Raw genomic sequence first — 16,821 nt, 5'->3', positions numbered from 1 at the left:
ATTTAAATCTGTTATTATTGTAGTAGAATAACTGTCACAATAGTTTTAAACGGATGAGAATTTTGTAGCGGCGGTTATTAGGATTGTTGATATTTTTTTTATAAAGATTTTTTTATAAAGCTTCAAACTCAGATAAGTCCCTTACACGCATCATATATATGTAGATAGTACCTATGTTACTACACATTTCAAAACAGAACGTTGTATTAAAAGTTGAAAAGAATTTAAATAACAATCAGAAATATTCCCACCAGAGATTAGGAGATTATGAAACTTAACCTAACCTACATCATCGTAGTTAAGTGCGATCGTAAAAACCGTAACGTGACTACAAACTAATTTAGTATTTAACTAGTCGTGTGATAGTGTCATGACTATTTATACAAAATATTCAGTACTTTATTGTACATGGTATTTTTGAAGATAACAAAATTCTCAACTGCAATGACACTATTTTTATAATGTTATGGTCATTCTTCGTGATCGTGTTATGGCTTGGAGGTGGTAACGAAGGTTTGTGTACAAGAATTCTTCTAAGTCTATTCGGGGTCTCAACGACAATGCGTCATTTTAATCGGTTTCCGGCATCTAGTCCTGATCAAAATATATACTCGTACCTGTACCTTGACTGTACAACAAGTAAGTTGTAAAGTGTATGAATTAATGTCAACTAGCTATCATTAAATATTGTTTGTATTGACAACGGATAACCAATTAACCATAAATATACCAGATACCTACTACAAAAATGACATAAATTAAAAATTACGTAGAAACACCTATACATCCATAGTGATGTATCCTTCAGTAAGGATAAATAAAGGAGATTTAAAATGTTTACAAAAATGCATGGCTAGCCAAACACTCTTTAGGGATTTCAAGTCTCTATTTACAGTGCGAAGCCAAACAAGTACGCTGAAATAGTTCCATGGCTATACCCGTCAAACAAAGCTTTTTGTAAGGTAATCGGAGTAAGCATCTTATCTTTCTCAAGTTCTAACAATTTCAGCCGTGTAGGGGTTGTTTGTTGTCGTACATCTTTTGTGTATTCTTGGGCATATTTTGTTCGTTTTTCTCATAAGTATTTTGTTCGTTATGTGTGTAATATTTTATCGTCTTATTTATCTGTGTATAAGGGATTCAAGAAACTGTTCTGTTGTAATTAAAAATACGTCCTGGTATCTATATTCCGTAATCATAAAGTATTTAATAAAATTGGAATAAAAGTTACGTTGCCTTATTACCTATAGGTGCTATATGTTATCTGAGTGAAACTAAATTGCAAGATAGTATAATACCTACTTACTATACTCATATGGGTACGGCGTACATTCATTTTACTGTTTTTATAACGAGAAAAAATAACGTTTTTTAAATAAATATTTTATTATTTTACAACAAAGACTCTTCTTGTCACTTTTTCTGTATATAAAAATAATAATAAAAATTTAACAACATAATACTGTCCGTAGACTAGTATGCAGGATGAAAATTTCACAGAATGCGAAAGGCATTCAGTAAAAGTGGAATAGCGGGAAGGACGGCGCAGGACAATGCGCGGGCAAACAAAAGACGGCGAGTGACACGCGCCTCGCATAGATAATACCGCCTGACCAAAGCATACAGCCACAGACCTCAGCACATTCGCTGTTGTCATAGGAATACAATATTTTACTAGAGAAGTAATATAAAAACAACAAGACTGCCTATAAAAATTTCATAATTCATAATTTATATGAATCCAACGACACTTTATATATCAAAATCCGTTAAGCCGTTTGGGCTGCAGGTCGTGCCAAAATATGAGACATAAAAATACATGTATGCACGCTGGAAAAACATTACCTCCACAGTAAGGTTAAAAGGAAAAAGTACTTTTATAAAAAGGTTTGACTATTAAATCCAATAGATACAATAAAAATTAAAATAAAATATACACTTGTAGCCCCACATTCGGATTCCGTGTAGTGGTTGCCTGGGACACAAGATTTAAATGGTGCCTGGCCCAATTTCGAACCCGGAACCTACTGCATTCTAGTACGACATTATCACCGCTCTGTCTACGACCAGGCGGGTCGCAAAGTCAATTTAAGAGTTAAGTGACGTAAATTGAAATATATTTCATATGTAAACTTCCAGCGAACTCATACGATGTTATTGTTAAATTAATTTTGGTTCAATTAATCCTCCATTGTCTGGGTCTCCGCATTCACATAATATTTACATAAGTTTACATGTGTCTCAGCAATTGTTCGTTTTCGATTCCCATCGTTTACAGGTCATTTATGTCAATGATATTGTAACATTAAGAAGTCGACTGAAATAAGATTATTACTTGCAATAATAATTATTTTTTATGATATAAAATTAGCTTAAGTACGCAGTTCACTTGATTACTGCCGCGCAAGTACAGAGGTTATTAATAGCGGATCGAGGATGTTCATTTGGAAGAGGCTTGTGACGTAGCGTCGGCGGAAAAAAGTCCTCCTGGTTCTGAAAGATTTAGGGGAGCAGTTTAGCCCCCTCAGCATTCGCCATTGTTTGTTATCAACCCTAAACCCTTAGTCCTACCAGAGATCAGCCACAGATGGGTTGCCCTTGAGTACTCGAAGTAGGAATTAAATAACAAAATAGGTAAGGCAGTGGTACCACCGGAATCGAACCACAAGTACCGTCTCAGATCGTTAAAATGTGCATCCTCACTGAACGTCTTTTAATGTTTAACAACACAATGTTCCATAAGTCATTTATACAAATCTGCTGCCGGGAACAGAGTATTTCTGCCAAACAAAATGCACCCTACAAAGGCTGGCGGCGGACAGGCCACGGCTCGCATAGCAATCAGACCGCTCCTTCATTGTCAGTGTATATGACACATAACACTATAAATGAATTATAATAAACCTTTTATTCGCGTCGACCCTCCGTCTGTGAGGCCACGTTGCCATAGAAATTTTATATGGTTTATATTGACGTACTGCTTGAGGAAAATGTGAATTGAATTTACTGTAAGTCACGTATACTACCCATTGTTATCTGTCATAATGGTGTAGGAAGGTCTTATATGTGGTGTATCAGTAGTGATGTTGCTTAAACAAGCACATAAGACGTTCCAATTTAGTTATGTTAATAGCAAATCAAATGCGATAAATCTGATAAAACTGCATTTGCATTCTATTTGGAGTTGGTATTACACGCCCACGGGCGATCCCTATTGCCCCGGTAGCCTCTGAACCAATGCGTTGCAATGGTAACCAAACGGGTTGAATAAGATCAGGTGATACGCCATCTCTAAAGCCAATTATTTCGTTAGTATGTGCTAATATCGTGAGTTCAATTGAATAATTACTAGATCAACATACTTAGGTTTAGTTAATGATGCTTTGAACAATTAAAATATCATTACATATGTGGATTGACTCTGAAGTCAACGACGGGAACCGCAAGAGATGATTCATCTTTTTTATCTACAAGATGATACTTCGTATCTATTTACCTGTGACCGCACGTAAATTCATGGTCGAAGTTAAATCCAAGGCTGTAGCGTAACCCATATAGTGGATTTAATATATTACTTTGTTATCAATGTGATATAATATATTACTCAGTATTTTGCGTTTGCACTTTTTGGCTATAGAAATTGCGAATGCTGGTCATCATCATTTAGATTTGATGACCCTAAGATAGGGTTAATAAGGCTGAAGTGGCTTGAAGATCTGATCAGTTGTCGCAGACTGATTACAGTTAACTTATAAGTAGTAAGCGTTGGTTAGAACTGCATCTTTTTTTTATTCATAAGGATTGTTGACTCAGTAGCTTAGATCACTGATATTGAAGTTAAGGGCTATTTTCCTAACGATGTAGAGGGGTGCTACAATACTATCTGGGGTACATTTATAATCATGTAGTTGAACATTTATAACTATCCTCACTAAAAGTAACCTTTTATCATGTTATTTTTTATCATAATTTGGGAAACAATAATGAAAATAAAAGAAATCTCCAAAGTTTGCCCTAAAACGGTTTTATGTGATAGTCCATGGTAAACAAAGTTATAGCTACTTTATTTTATAGGCAGCTGCCAATGCCATATCTTATATCATTGGCGGCGCCTTAGAACAAAGGCTTAATAACAACAGTTGACGTCAAGCGTCCGCTGCTGTCAATTAATATAGCTTCAACTTTGCGCAGTTACGACAATGAATAAGATCAACTGAACTCCAGATAAGAAGAGTCTGTTTCATATATGTACTTACTAATAAATATTGGCGGTCACGCCCCAATATCCGCCAACTTCTTATAACGAGTTTTCATACTTGGCTTTTGCGTGGATATTCGATATACTATCAGTGTTGTAATCGATTTACGCCCTGGTTTCTGAATAAATCTCATAGATGGACTGTGATCGTGAAATGGAATAGCTCGTTATAGTACAAGAAATGTATTTAGTATCGAGTACTAAAACTATTGGTACTTTTTTGGCCATTTTTCACTTCCCTTGTTACAAACCAAATTGATTAGATGGGCATCCTTTATGTAATATGATGTAGGTGGGTCACAAGGTCTGTTATTAAAATGTAATGCGGAATACAAAAAGTAAAACTGAAATACCCGTTTGTGATTTTAAAACAAGTGCCATTCCATAATTATGTTAATTCTAATGATCTCTGACAAAAACTAACTTGAGACAAAAAAGGCACAAAAAATCAATAACCGGCTTTATATATTTTGCTCGTCTGTAACGGAACTGTGAAAATAGCTCAAAGCTGGACCGATTTTAACAGAGCTTTCACACAAATTTAGAAGTAGAGTCCAAGAAAAGTTATAAAGAACTTTTAATTTCAATGTAGGTATCTTGTTGAATGCCGACAAGAGCAGATCATGGATACAAAGGACCTGATGACATAAAAATACAAAGAATATAATACATTTTGATATAACATAATTAAAGAATCATGACTATGAACAATAACAAGTACAAAAGTATTTTTTTTGTAAAATGTGTCAGTACAGTAGCACAGTACAGTCCTAAGTAGGTACATATTCAACATCGGAGAAAGTGCAAGTTCCTGTTTCTAGGTAACAAACATGCATTATCCTACGTAATATGATAATGGTTGGGTTAATGGTTCAGTGGATCGATGTTTATGTTTTTTATTAGACTCTTGACTTAGTAGACAATTCAAAGTGATAAAGAAGTAGATTTTATCGTAGGATTAAATCAAATTAAATTGTAGAAAGAAATTAACTTGATCTCATTTTTACAATGGAACTGTTCAGCGTAGTGTTCCAATTGGATCGATTGTAAAATAGGTCAATTATGCAATTTGTCGAAAGCATAACTTACCGGAGGCCACCTGCCGGCGTCTACGCTTGGTTCCGCACTTCCAAAACTTCATAGCGTCTGTGACGGAGGCCAGCTCGGAACTAGAGATGACACCGCGCGCGCCCGCTAAGGCAAGTCGCCATCGTCAAACTGCCCGTTTGAGGACGAAACAATGACTTTTGTTTACAAATGGTCGGTGCGGAAAATTTAATAAATCGCCGAGTGGAGTGGCCGGCGGAGCAATGAGCCGAAGCAGCACGAGTGCGACGAACGCACACCCCCGACAGACAATCTCCGGTTGCAACTCCGCCGTATTGGAGGAAGGCGTGGGTGACACAATCCAGATCAGACCTTCGCCGACCTGGAACCCACTCTAACTCTAACAACATTTAAGCAATTCGAACAGTTCCTTGATTGGCTGCCCTACATTCCCTCGTTGAAAACATTTTTGATAAGAAAACAACCTAAATTTCATACAAATAAAACACAATGTAGCGTAAAAAACTTTATTTTCTATCACATCATGTTGTTCTACCGTCAAAATTTTGGAACATTTATGACGAATATGCTAATGGCGAATCACTACGACTCGAAGCAAACCCTGGGTCTGAACATTAAATCTTGTCATTGCCCGTTACAAGTTGTAATTAAACAGCTGCTCCGATTTTTTTATTTATTTTGCACCCATTGTTTGAAAACAAAGACATAAGACGAAGGAAACAAATGTCACTTATTTTTTGTTTATCTTAAACTTATGACACCACATCATCCCTTACTATTTATAACCACCATACGGTTTCTATTAGAAATTCGACTATATTTGTTTGGGCGAATATGTTTACTTTTTCTCTAGAGTAATAATATAGGGGATCGTTTGGGACGGCGCATTGGGCAAAATGTAGTACGCAGAAAAACTACTTTTGCCTTTTGCTCTTGTTTGTTAGCTTCGGGACCGGCAAACGCGTTTTACTGCTTTTATTTGATTCAGACTTTTTATACGACTTATCTTTTTATCGTTTAAACTGATCAGAGTACGGTATTTAATTAGTTTAGAAATAGATACTTTGCCAAAATTGTGTGCAGATTGGGGTTTATTTTAATTTATCTTAGTTGTTTACATTAGTACTATGAATAATATGTATGTTTTCCTTCGTTTTAAGCTTTCACGGACAACTCATAAGTATTTTCTTGCGTAGCATAAATATGAGTATATAGTGCTTTTGATCATAGTAAGAAATACTGGTCACATAATTATGATTTAGCAGTTCAAAATATCGAAACAACAACACGCAGGCATATGCCTGCATAGTATATATTATACTATCGAACCTATTAATTGCTATTGCAACAAATTAACTGAAAAACGAAAAATATTTTTTAAAAGTATGCCGCACACGTTCGGATTATTTGAAGCCGTATTCTACTAAAATGGGCGCGAACATCCGCACACGTTCGTAAAGCTTAGCGAAATCGCTCCGAAGGCGCATGAAACGGATAATACAGCTTTACATATAAACCGATATGTACATCGGAATTAAGTAACTCAAGTGGCAATTTTGTCTTGCAAACGCTTTGAAAGCACTTCATTTAAATTGTTACTGTAACAGTCAATGTAAGATATAAAAATAGCTTCAAAATCAATAAATCGTAAGAGGTTTATTTGTTTGAACATACTATTATGTGGACGCCGCATATTTTTTTACTTTGTATATATTCATATACCTTATGAAACGTATAGAAAGTTTTTTTTAAATTTAAAACAATGATAAAAATGTGCAAAATACATGGACATCTAAACCCAATTAATAAAACTCAGTTACGAGGGTCAAACCAGTTTTTTTGGTAGAGTTGATATATGAGATTAAACACAATATTATAGAAAATAACAAATTTTAAATTGAACAAATTTTATTTTCTGCGACTACAAAGGAAAAAAATGCTACATCCCAAACGATGCCAATGAATAACCAAGTTACATAGAGGCCTACGAAAATACATACAAGTTTTGCTCCCATTAATTTATTAACTTCTCCGTTTCATTTTCATTTGTCTTTGTTAGTGTAATGGGCAATGATCTCAATTTGAACTGCCTCGAATCTCACAACTTATTGCACTATAAAAATACATGGTTAAGCATACATTCTAGGCACATTTCTGTACTGTCTATATTTATAATGATTATGATTACACACATACTAAAAAGTTATATAAATTACATCTAAATTAGATCAAAATAAAGGAGATTTAGATCAGTGTTGTCTCATAACTCTTCCACATATTATACATCTTTGTATGAAAATACAGAATTTATGTAAAGAAGACTATTAAAAAAATTATAATCTGAAGATTGGTTTTTATTGACATTATGTATAGGCACGAATATTATTATATACAGATAGTCGAGGTTGATACGCTGTCACTGCTTAGAAAATAATAAATAAACTTTTGGAATCTAATGTACGATACTTAGTTTTTTTCTGTCCTCTTTTAAAATATGCCAATAGTATAAAGATAATGGACAGAATAGTTCAGACACCACAGATTACATATTATTGCTTTTTGTTTTAGGGAGGTGACATACGAGCGACAGCCCATGCCCACGACCGTCGTGAGGAATCACAAACGACAAGTGGCATTACTCATTCGTATAATAGAACCCTTAGTAGGAAGGTTTGCAAAAATTATTATTCAGTACAGTTTTTTACTGGATAAGTGTCCTTTTTATAAACGCCATTCTTTCGAAAACAACTGTTATATATACTTTATGATCAAATTAGGACATGCAAAAATATGTTTGAAAGAAATTATTGCATTAAAAAGGTTTGTTATTTAAAAAAAAACAGTATAGGTCTTTTACCCCCATGAAGTTCTAAGGACCATAAATCATATGCCATATGGCTCCAAGGACATTTTCTGGCATTCTAGTTAAGACAAAGTAAAAAAATGTTGCTTTTACAAGCATTACACTTTTCAAAAAAGATATAAATAGCCACATCAACAAAAAATATTGGACTTAATAACTCCGGTAGTTACGCGTGCAGTTGAAACCATACACTTTTTTCAATTTATTACAGCATACCACACACACATATCCTTTGTATGGATAATTGTTACCTATTAAACTTCTATTCTGTTAATTCGTTTATGTCTATAATAGATAGATAAGATTCTAAAATATTACTTTCAAAATAATGATTAAAATTGATGTCTTGTATGTTGTAAATGAATAGAATGAATGAATTGTACACAAAAAAATGTAAAGCTATTAAGTAACTATGATTATTTTCAATGTCTTTAAAATTTGGATATACCTATTTACTGGAATGGTCTTGGCTTAGCTTATTTCAATTTATAATCATTATATATAGGGGAGGTTTGTGGCTTTTTTCTTATCAAACATGTCATGAAATCATGTGGTATCTCTGACTTTCCACACACTTCAAATTAAAACAGAAGAACGAATTACTGAAATAAAATTTATAGTAGTCGTTAATTGATTATAATATACTATAATTCATGTACACATTAGGGGCACATAATACACACGGTATCCATATCGGCTATGAATCCTCCCCTTATAATAAAATTAAATGATATCATGAAGGGATGGCTGTAAGTTTCATTTTTTAAATAAATTTTAATATAGTATTACATTTAATTAAAATTAATGTGAACATGAATGATAAATATTATCAATATAACAATCTATATATGTTTTTAATTTGGATACTCATTTGTTTGTGCTATACTTACATGAAGTATATTAATTCCAAAATATAAATTCAACGTATGTATAAATCGAAATATTACCATACACTATATCATTATTGCTGTTTAGTCTGTAAGACCATATTATGTTGTCCACGTCTATCCGATTTTCAATCAAAATATAGATAGATAACATTTCAATGGACATTTCTGGCATGAGCCTATTCCACTATAAACAATCACCTACCTATAAGTTTATTTTTATTAAAAAACAGATGGACGTAGAAATAAGTGGAATTTTAACTATTAAGTTCTATTTCATTAAAATATTGTGAATAATTGATATCACAGTCATAAAACTCATAATTATGTAGTTCAGATTGTTATGAATTTGACATAAATATGAACCATTAAAACAAATTAAGATAGCGTAGACAGCGTACTATACTATTTATTTCATTTAAACCTTGTCATCACAAATCTTTACATAATTTCATAAAAAATAATATGTTCGAACACTAATTTCTCCTTTAATTAATTTTGATATGTATTAAAATACAAATTATACGATCAAGTTCTGTAACCAAAACATTACAATTTTAGTTTCCTACAAATATATCCTAACTCTCTTACTTAAAACAATATTAAATCGCACACCATAGCTATGTTTACAAATTCCATTTAATATTGAAGGCACTGCTTTCTTTTGGTAAATGAACATTATTATTAAAATGTTTGCAGGTATGTTGTGATGAGCAACTTATCATTTAATAAAACTCAAGATAATCTTGACAAATTAAAACTGTGATTAAATACAATGACTATAAGCCTAAGGAGCTATACCTACAAAACTGAGAGCACACTTAAAAGATAAAACAGACTGGGCACATGTGGAATAAAATAATTGGCATGTAAAGAAACATACATGATACATAGCTGAAATATAAAAGTAGTTTTAAAACAAGGTTTATAAATTTCTCATTCATCCAATGTGCAAAGGACTTTTAAACTTGTGCTACCTACAGGTTTTTTTACATCTGCTTTTCCACTTAGAATAAAAAATATATAATGAAGTATATCAATATTGGGTATCTCCACACAGAGTGGATCACCATCATGGCAAAAATAGCTCTTCACATCTTAATGTGTTTGGTATATGACGAGCAGCCAAAGTATGTGGGGTGTATTAAATTATATGGCAGTGAAATATTGCTCCCTAAAAGACTGTCCTTTACTCATCTGCACGCAAGCTTGGTCTAAGCTAACATAAGACTTAACCATGGTGGAAACAGCATACTGCACATCGGCGAACAATTTCATGTCCTCATAACTTCATTATGAATGTATAAAAATGCCCATTCATCTGAATTATCTCATAAAAATCATAGATAATAAAATAAACTACGTAGCTAGTGCTAATATAAATTGTGTAAATATTTTTACTTACATAATTATAGTTGTTTAAATCAGATATCAACCAATACTGAAAAGGTGTTACCTAAATAACCTTACTAACTTATTGCCAAAGTTACGTGTGGCTCTTCGTATAAACAATATAATTTCAGTGGGAACCATTGGAACTCAACCAACTGTTCAGTCAATGCGAGATCTCAACGTGTGGGTATAGCAGCACTATGTTCTATACCGCATGAATTAAAAGTCCCACAAAGGATGAATATTTTTGTCAATGTCTGTACCATGCTCCTTGTACTCTTGTTTGGAAATGTGATACAGGAGTAACTAGGTATGCTTGCTGCGGTTGTTGCACTACGGCCAGAGGTATTACTTGTTGTGCCATCTCCACAGGCTGCCCACCTTCCTCGGACACTCCGAGTGGTTGAACACAATGTTGTTGTGAAACTTGTTGGACACCACCAACCTGCTGTGTCAGAACTTGTTGGTGCTGACTCACTTGAGGCACCAACATCTGTTGTTGCATCTGTGGCTGTTGCTGCGGTTGTTGCTGGTGAATAACAACATGTGGGCCCTGGTTCTGCATCTGTTGATGCTGCTGTACTTGCACTTGTTGTACTTGCTGCTGTTGTTGCTGCTGTTGCTGTTGTTGGACTTGTTGCTGTTGTTGTTGTTGCGCCTGCTGCTGCGCCTGTTGTTGTTGTTCCCTTTCGTGCTCCTCCTTCTTCTTAGCCTCCATAGCTGCCTTTTTCGCCTCAGCCTTTTCTTTTTCCTGTTGTATTCTAACAGGATCCTTATTTTTATCGTAACTCATACATTTTCCACTACGGAAGGGTATAACGTCTTTTGGTATATCTTGTTTCTTAGTAGCGAATTTCACATGTGGGAATTGGTCCTTCATGAAAGCACGGAAAGTGGAATAGCCCATAAGTTTTACTCCAGGCTCTAGAATTTCCCCATATTCTTTATATGCTTCAAATAAGTGCTTCCTAGAATCGCCTTGAATGATAACAGTCTTACTGGCCTTCTTGCCACCTTCACCAGAAGGTTGGACATCTTTGGGTGAGCTGGCGTGTTGTTTCAAGTACTCTTTTAAGAAATTTGTTGCATGTTTATAAATGTCTAATGTGAATGTGTTGTATGGTTTCTTTCCAACATTGCCATGTATCCTAGGCGCCACACCATGTGTCATGACATGCTGCCGAATTCGTTTTAGCTGATAATGCGTAACATTCTCTAAATACAAAAAAGCTTCTAGACAAACCTTTCTTCCCTGATACACATAGCAAGCCCTCAGTCTCCTCCTGACTTTGTGCCGTGATGTCTCGGCTGGGTTTGCTAAGCTAGCCATAGTGATGCCCATCAAGTACATGTCATGTTCACTCTTGGTCAGCTCTGCAATGTTCAGTCTATGACGGTAAACAGCTTCTGGGTTCAGGCCACGATAACAATTGTCTTTACAGTCACAACCTCGTTTCAATCTTTCCTTGACCTGAAATAGTAATGAAAATTCAATATTAATGAAAAAAATTAACATGAAAAATGTCATGTTATCCTATATATTATCATTTCACAATAATATGAATACACAATGAGTTTAGTAAATTAGGTTTTCTAAAATAGTACATTCTTATTATTCTTCGCTTAGAACATAGATTTTTAGCAACTTTAATACAACTTGCAACTTTAGAAACTTTAATTACATCAAATGAATGAAACCCTTAATTATTAATCTTCTTAAAATTAGTTCAACCCTATGATGTCTTATTGATAATATATTAGGGAGCTTGTGAAGACTCCTGAAACACAATACTGCGCTGTCCATGGGAGTTAAGTAGTTAAAGGTAACCCATGAAACTATAACCAACCCATGAGAAATTTTGAACCTTAATTTGGTTTGTACCTCCCTCAAGTTGTATCTGTACCCTTTTCAAAACTCTCGAGCATTGTTCAACTAAAATGTTAACTTGACCGAAACTTAATTATTTAGGCACATTGGCCATAGCAAAAAGTCACACAATGTTACTGTTTCAGAACAACAGTATTAAGCACCACTGTGTTCTGGTTTCAAGGGTGTAGAACCTTACTTAAATTCCAATGCTAGTATTAATTACAGATTGTTTACAATTTCATAAAATGTACTGCTGCTAGGGTTCTTATGCAATAATAGTTTTCGAATATATCATAACATAAGAGATCTGTTCTTATTTACTTCCAATACAATATACTGTTTATGTTCACTTGATTAACACTCATAGTATATTGTAATATTTTTCATTTATTGAAAAAATAATTGTTTAGGATTTAAAACCGTTCGCTATGCAATATTATAAGTTACAATTTTATTTATCTTCAAATGCACAGGCTCTTTATTTTTACTGTTATATAAGTACGCATAAAACTGCTAGTCTCCTCTGAATATAGAAATTAATTGCATCCCCATAGCTAATTGTATGACTACACCTGCTCGCAACAACTTCAGAGTGGACTAACTTTTTGGCGCGAACTATACTAACGTTTAAATATAGTAGTTGCTATTTTTTAAACCAGAATGTATGATGATATTTTACACCATATTAATATTAAATATTATATAATATATGACCATATTAATATTATATAATATACAGGGTGAATTTTTAAAACGGGCCTTCAGGGCCAAATCCAAAACTATAAGGATAAGCGAAAAATGCTGAAACGAGTTACGAGGCCGATTTTGATAAAAACTAAAACTGCATCATTACTTTTTTAAAATAACTTTTTCCCTAGCCGGGAATCGAACGAGTTCATTTTGAAAAAAAATACACCTTTTATATTATTCCACTATCTGATAGTGTTGCTTATAAGGATCAAAATCTGGGAAGTAATGATAAATGACAAACTAAAGGAAAAGCCTCAATTTTAAGAAAATACATATTTTTTTATATTAATTTGGCAGTTAAGTTCCCGCCATTCATCAATTTAAACATGTCGCGTATTAACAATTTTTTAGCTCATTGTTTCAAATCATTCGAAATGGACGTTTTGTTCTTCAAGAATTTATATTTTTATGTCCGACTTAGTTAAGGTTACTTTTAGGACCATTATAATAGATTTAATTTGCTATGGGCGGAGTTTCGCTTAATACAGATGTAAAATTGACAATTTGCGAGAATGTCTTTTTCGAGTCAAATTCGAGTGATAACTAAACAAAGAGATATAGAAAATCATATTTACTGTTCAAACGTAGTTTGTTGTTTACAACAAACGATAACAATTTACTATTTAATCACTTATCTATTTTTATTCAAAAATAAATCCTAAAAACGGCGGTAATTTACTTGCTAAACTATTACTTTCTCATACTAAGCCGTATGTCACGGTTATAACATCGAATAATTAGTTGATTAACCAACAAATTCTTCAATGGTATGACTTACGTATGTTTCTAAAGAATTACACATAAATCATTTGTTATGTATAATCCTTAAGGATTAGTATGGCAATGTATGGAAAAATATGTATTTTCTTCAAAATTTTCCTTTTCCTTTAATTTGTCACATAACATTACTTCCCAGAATTTGATCCTTATAAACGACACTATCCGATGGTGGAATAATATAGAGGATGTAATTTTTTTCAAAATGAACTCGTTCGATTCCCGGCTAGGGAAAAAGATATTTTAAAAAAGTAATGATGCAGATTTCGTTTTTATCAAAATCGGCCTCGTAACTCCTTTCAGCATTTTTCGCTAATCCTTATAGTTTCGGATTTGGCCCTGAAGGCCCGTTTTAAAAATTCACCCTGTATATATTTTACACCATATTAATTTAAATGCTAGTAATATATCAATGGTATTTCTGCATCTAAAATATCAATTGTACATTAACGGCTTGTTAATGATGCATACAGAAATCTTGTCACTTAACATCTGTACCAATTTATGTATTACTGTAACTAGTAATTATTATAAATAACAAGGACCCCAAATGCTGAAAAGTAACAAACTAAACAGGCAGGTAACAAGGTTAAAAGGCCTACAGCATTCCCATAATTAAGACAAATCTAACAAACTACCTGTGTCAAATTGCATCAATATTTTTAGGCTGCATGAGACATACATACATACACTTGAAAAACAGTATTCTCCTCTATCGAGTCAGAATGCTCTTTGCAATGAAGAATGATTTTTATCCCTTTAATATCATGTTAAATATAAATTAGTCTTTAGTTACCTGAGTTGGGTTGTCTTCCAACTTATTATCAAGAACATCCTCATCACTGTCAGTTTCTGCCATTTTCTTTTTTTTCTTCCCAGTTTTCTTGTCAACCTTCGGCTTTGTATCAATATCAAGTTCATTGCTTTCAACATTGCTCTCAAATTCAATGTATGTGGCTGACATGCCTTGCATGTTCGCATCACCATTCTCTACTTGGATTGTATGACCCTGCCAGAGGACCTGAAAGGTATTGAACACTTGATTAAGCACACACAACACATCAAAAACAAATAGTACATAATGATAAATAAGTCAGGAAAGTGTTAAATACCTGGTCTTGGTGTCCGTTGTAAGTGTGTTGTTGCATGTTCTGTGAGCCTCCAAGTTCAAAAACAGAATGCTGGCCCATAACTGGTGTATGCCACTGCGCCCCCTCGCCGTACTCACCGCCGCCATTCTGGTCTGGTGGAATCGATACTATTATCGCGTCTTTGCTGTCCACGCTCCGCCGTTCCACCGACAGCAACGAATGCAGCACCTCGCTGGCTTCCTTCTCCGCGGGATTCACCACTTCCATCTTCTCAAAAGACATGACGACACCACGCTACACTACAAACGAACGTTCATGTCAAATCACATGTACCTACTTACATACGTGTATGTACAGCGAGAATTGCAACGAACGACACGACAAACCCGCCCCGATTGCCACAATTTCCAACAACCCCGCTACACTTGCAAGAAAACCGCGATAACTTTTCAAATTAATGTAAATAAACATAACAAAAACCGTGCAATTATTAACCTTAATCGCGTTTTTTAAGTTTCATTATCGCATAGCGGATCGAACTCCCGTGGAATATTGGGCCATATAGTCATAGCAAAGGAAGAATCAAACTCACCTTTTTCGCGTTATATTGTGAACTAAGACGCGTAAAAATGTTTCCTCTGTATAAATCTTCAGATGTGGTTTATTTTTATTCACTTCATTTTGATATTATAGTCATAATTGAAGAGAAATGTACGAATATTCCACTGAATTCACGGAAGCAATATGGCGATACACTTTCTGTGAATAAAATCGGAGGACGCCGTAGAACACGTCAATAGTACAGTGCGCCGCCACTAGTTGGCGCTGCTGTCGTTGTTTCCGTATCGACGCTCGCCGTCACAACTGTTAAAAGCCGCGAAGTTCAAATAAAGATGCGACGACAAATAATAATTTTATTTTTGGTTGCGAAGATTGTGTATTCGCTTTAAGATCAATATATTAAATTACATTGTATTGTTTGCCCAATTTTGCTTGATCACGATTGTCTGTATCACTCATTCATAAAAATATTGGAGGAACCGAAAATGTATTATTTTTATTGGGTAAAATTATACGAAACATTAACAATAATTATGTGTTTCAATTTGCTTTAATAAATAACTGAAAATGATGATAGGAATGAAATAAGACTAGAGATAAGGTAAGTGTAAGTTCTCATAGTTCGAAACTGATCACCGTGAGAATAATATTTGTGACGTTTCTTTTATTGCAGAAATACTCCTTGTTATCCATAGACTTAGAATTTTTTCGCTACGCTATAAAATGTTGTTATCAGTTTTTAAAAATAAATATAGTGGTTTCGTCCATAGATATATTATCCTACGTTTCGTCCATATAGAATGCTATTTATCGAAATTATTATGGATATAAGTGTCGCTAAAATGTGGTAAAACTGTGTAATATTTGTCTACATTGACATATTTGTTTACTAAATAGTCAATAGTAATTAATTACAATACAATAATTACAAACTCCACTTAGCTCTTAAGTCTCGTGTCATTGACAAAATATTAACTCAAGTATAATCGGTTCAAAACAGCGCATATCAAAAAAGGAAACAATATAGCTAGTTTTTCCTTGTTTTTTTTTCCTAAAATATTTCTTATTTAATGTTCCATTTACTTTGTTTATTCATAACAGTAAGTACATGTACATAAGTAAACCGCGAACAGCTAAGCTACAGTGTTATCGTTTGTATGGTTTCTGCTTATGTTTGATTAGAATTCTTATAAAGTAGAACACTAATGTTGATAACTCCACTGCGTTATTTCAATGCTACTAGTGATCTGCGATTATTACTTTTCGAAATAATAAATGTAACCTTTCGTAAGCTAAATTCTAAA

The 16,821-nt window shown here is 33.8% G+C and overlaps 2 protein-coding genes across 6 annotated transcripts in view; both read right to left on the bottom strand.

Annotated features, from left to right (window-relative positions):
• LOC140754916 (guanine nucleotide exchange factor DBS) overlaps positions 1 to 16,821 on the bottom strand; it is a 115,168-nt gene that overhangs the window by 95,593 nt on the left and 2,754 nt on the right. The window contains exon 1 of one of the 5 annotated variants that reach the window (XM_073090110.1): positions 5,348 to 5,581. The exons of the other annotated variants lie outside the window; for them this stretch is intronic. Within the exon in view, the coding sequence (XP_072946211.1) occupies positions 5,348 to 5,399 (52 nt within the window). The 5' untranslated portion in view covers positions 5,400 to 5,581. Of the gene's footprint in view, positions 1 to 5,347; positions 5,582 to 16,821 lie in introns of those variants that run through there. 5 annotated transcript variants of the gene reach the window in all.
• On the bottom strand, positions 9,459 to 15,742 carry LOC140754991 (uncharacterized). Its single transcript, XM_073090156.1, has 4 exons — positions 15,549 to 15,742; positions 14,978 to 15,255; positions 14,662 to 14,886; positions 9,459 to 11,939 (listed from the first exon to the last, which is right to left on the bottom strand). Exons 2-4 carry the CDS (start codon positions 15,236 to 15,238, stop codon positions 10,719 to 10,721), a joined length of 1,707 nt encoding a protein of 568 aa, XP_072946257.1. The 5' UTR covers positions 15,239 to 15,255; positions 15,549 to 15,742; the 3' UTR covers positions 9,459 to 10,718.

This window comes from Epargyreus clarus, unplaced genomic scaffold, assembly GCF_041222505.1.
Source record: "Epargyreus clarus isolate Ecla_fem2 unplaced genomic scaffold, WU_Ecla_fem_2.2 ptg000003l, whole genome shotgun sequence".
NCBI classification, from domain to species: Eukaryota; Metazoa; Arthropoda; class Insecta; order Lepidoptera; family Hesperiidae; genus Epargyreus; species Epargyreus clarus.
Note: the sequence above shows the minus strand (reverse complement) of the source record. Positions and strands in the feature narration are given on the sequence as shown.

What these genes read in the sequence shown, in the direction of transcription:
- LOC140754991 (XM_073090156.1), bottom strand. Translation starts at nt 15,238, where the DNA reads ATGTCTTTTGAGAAGATGGAAGTGGTGAATCCCGCGGAGAAGGAAGCC. An exon ending in ACAACGGACACCAAGACCAG is followed by an intron (nt 14,887 to 14,977) that starts GTATTTAACACT and finishes AATACCTTTCAG; the next exon opens with GTCCTCTGGCAGGGTCATAC. An exon ending in TGGAAGACAACCCAACTCAG is followed by an intron (nt 11,940 to 14,661) that starts GTAACTAAAGAC and finishes TTACTATTTCAG; the next exon opens with GTCAAGGAAAGATTGAAACG.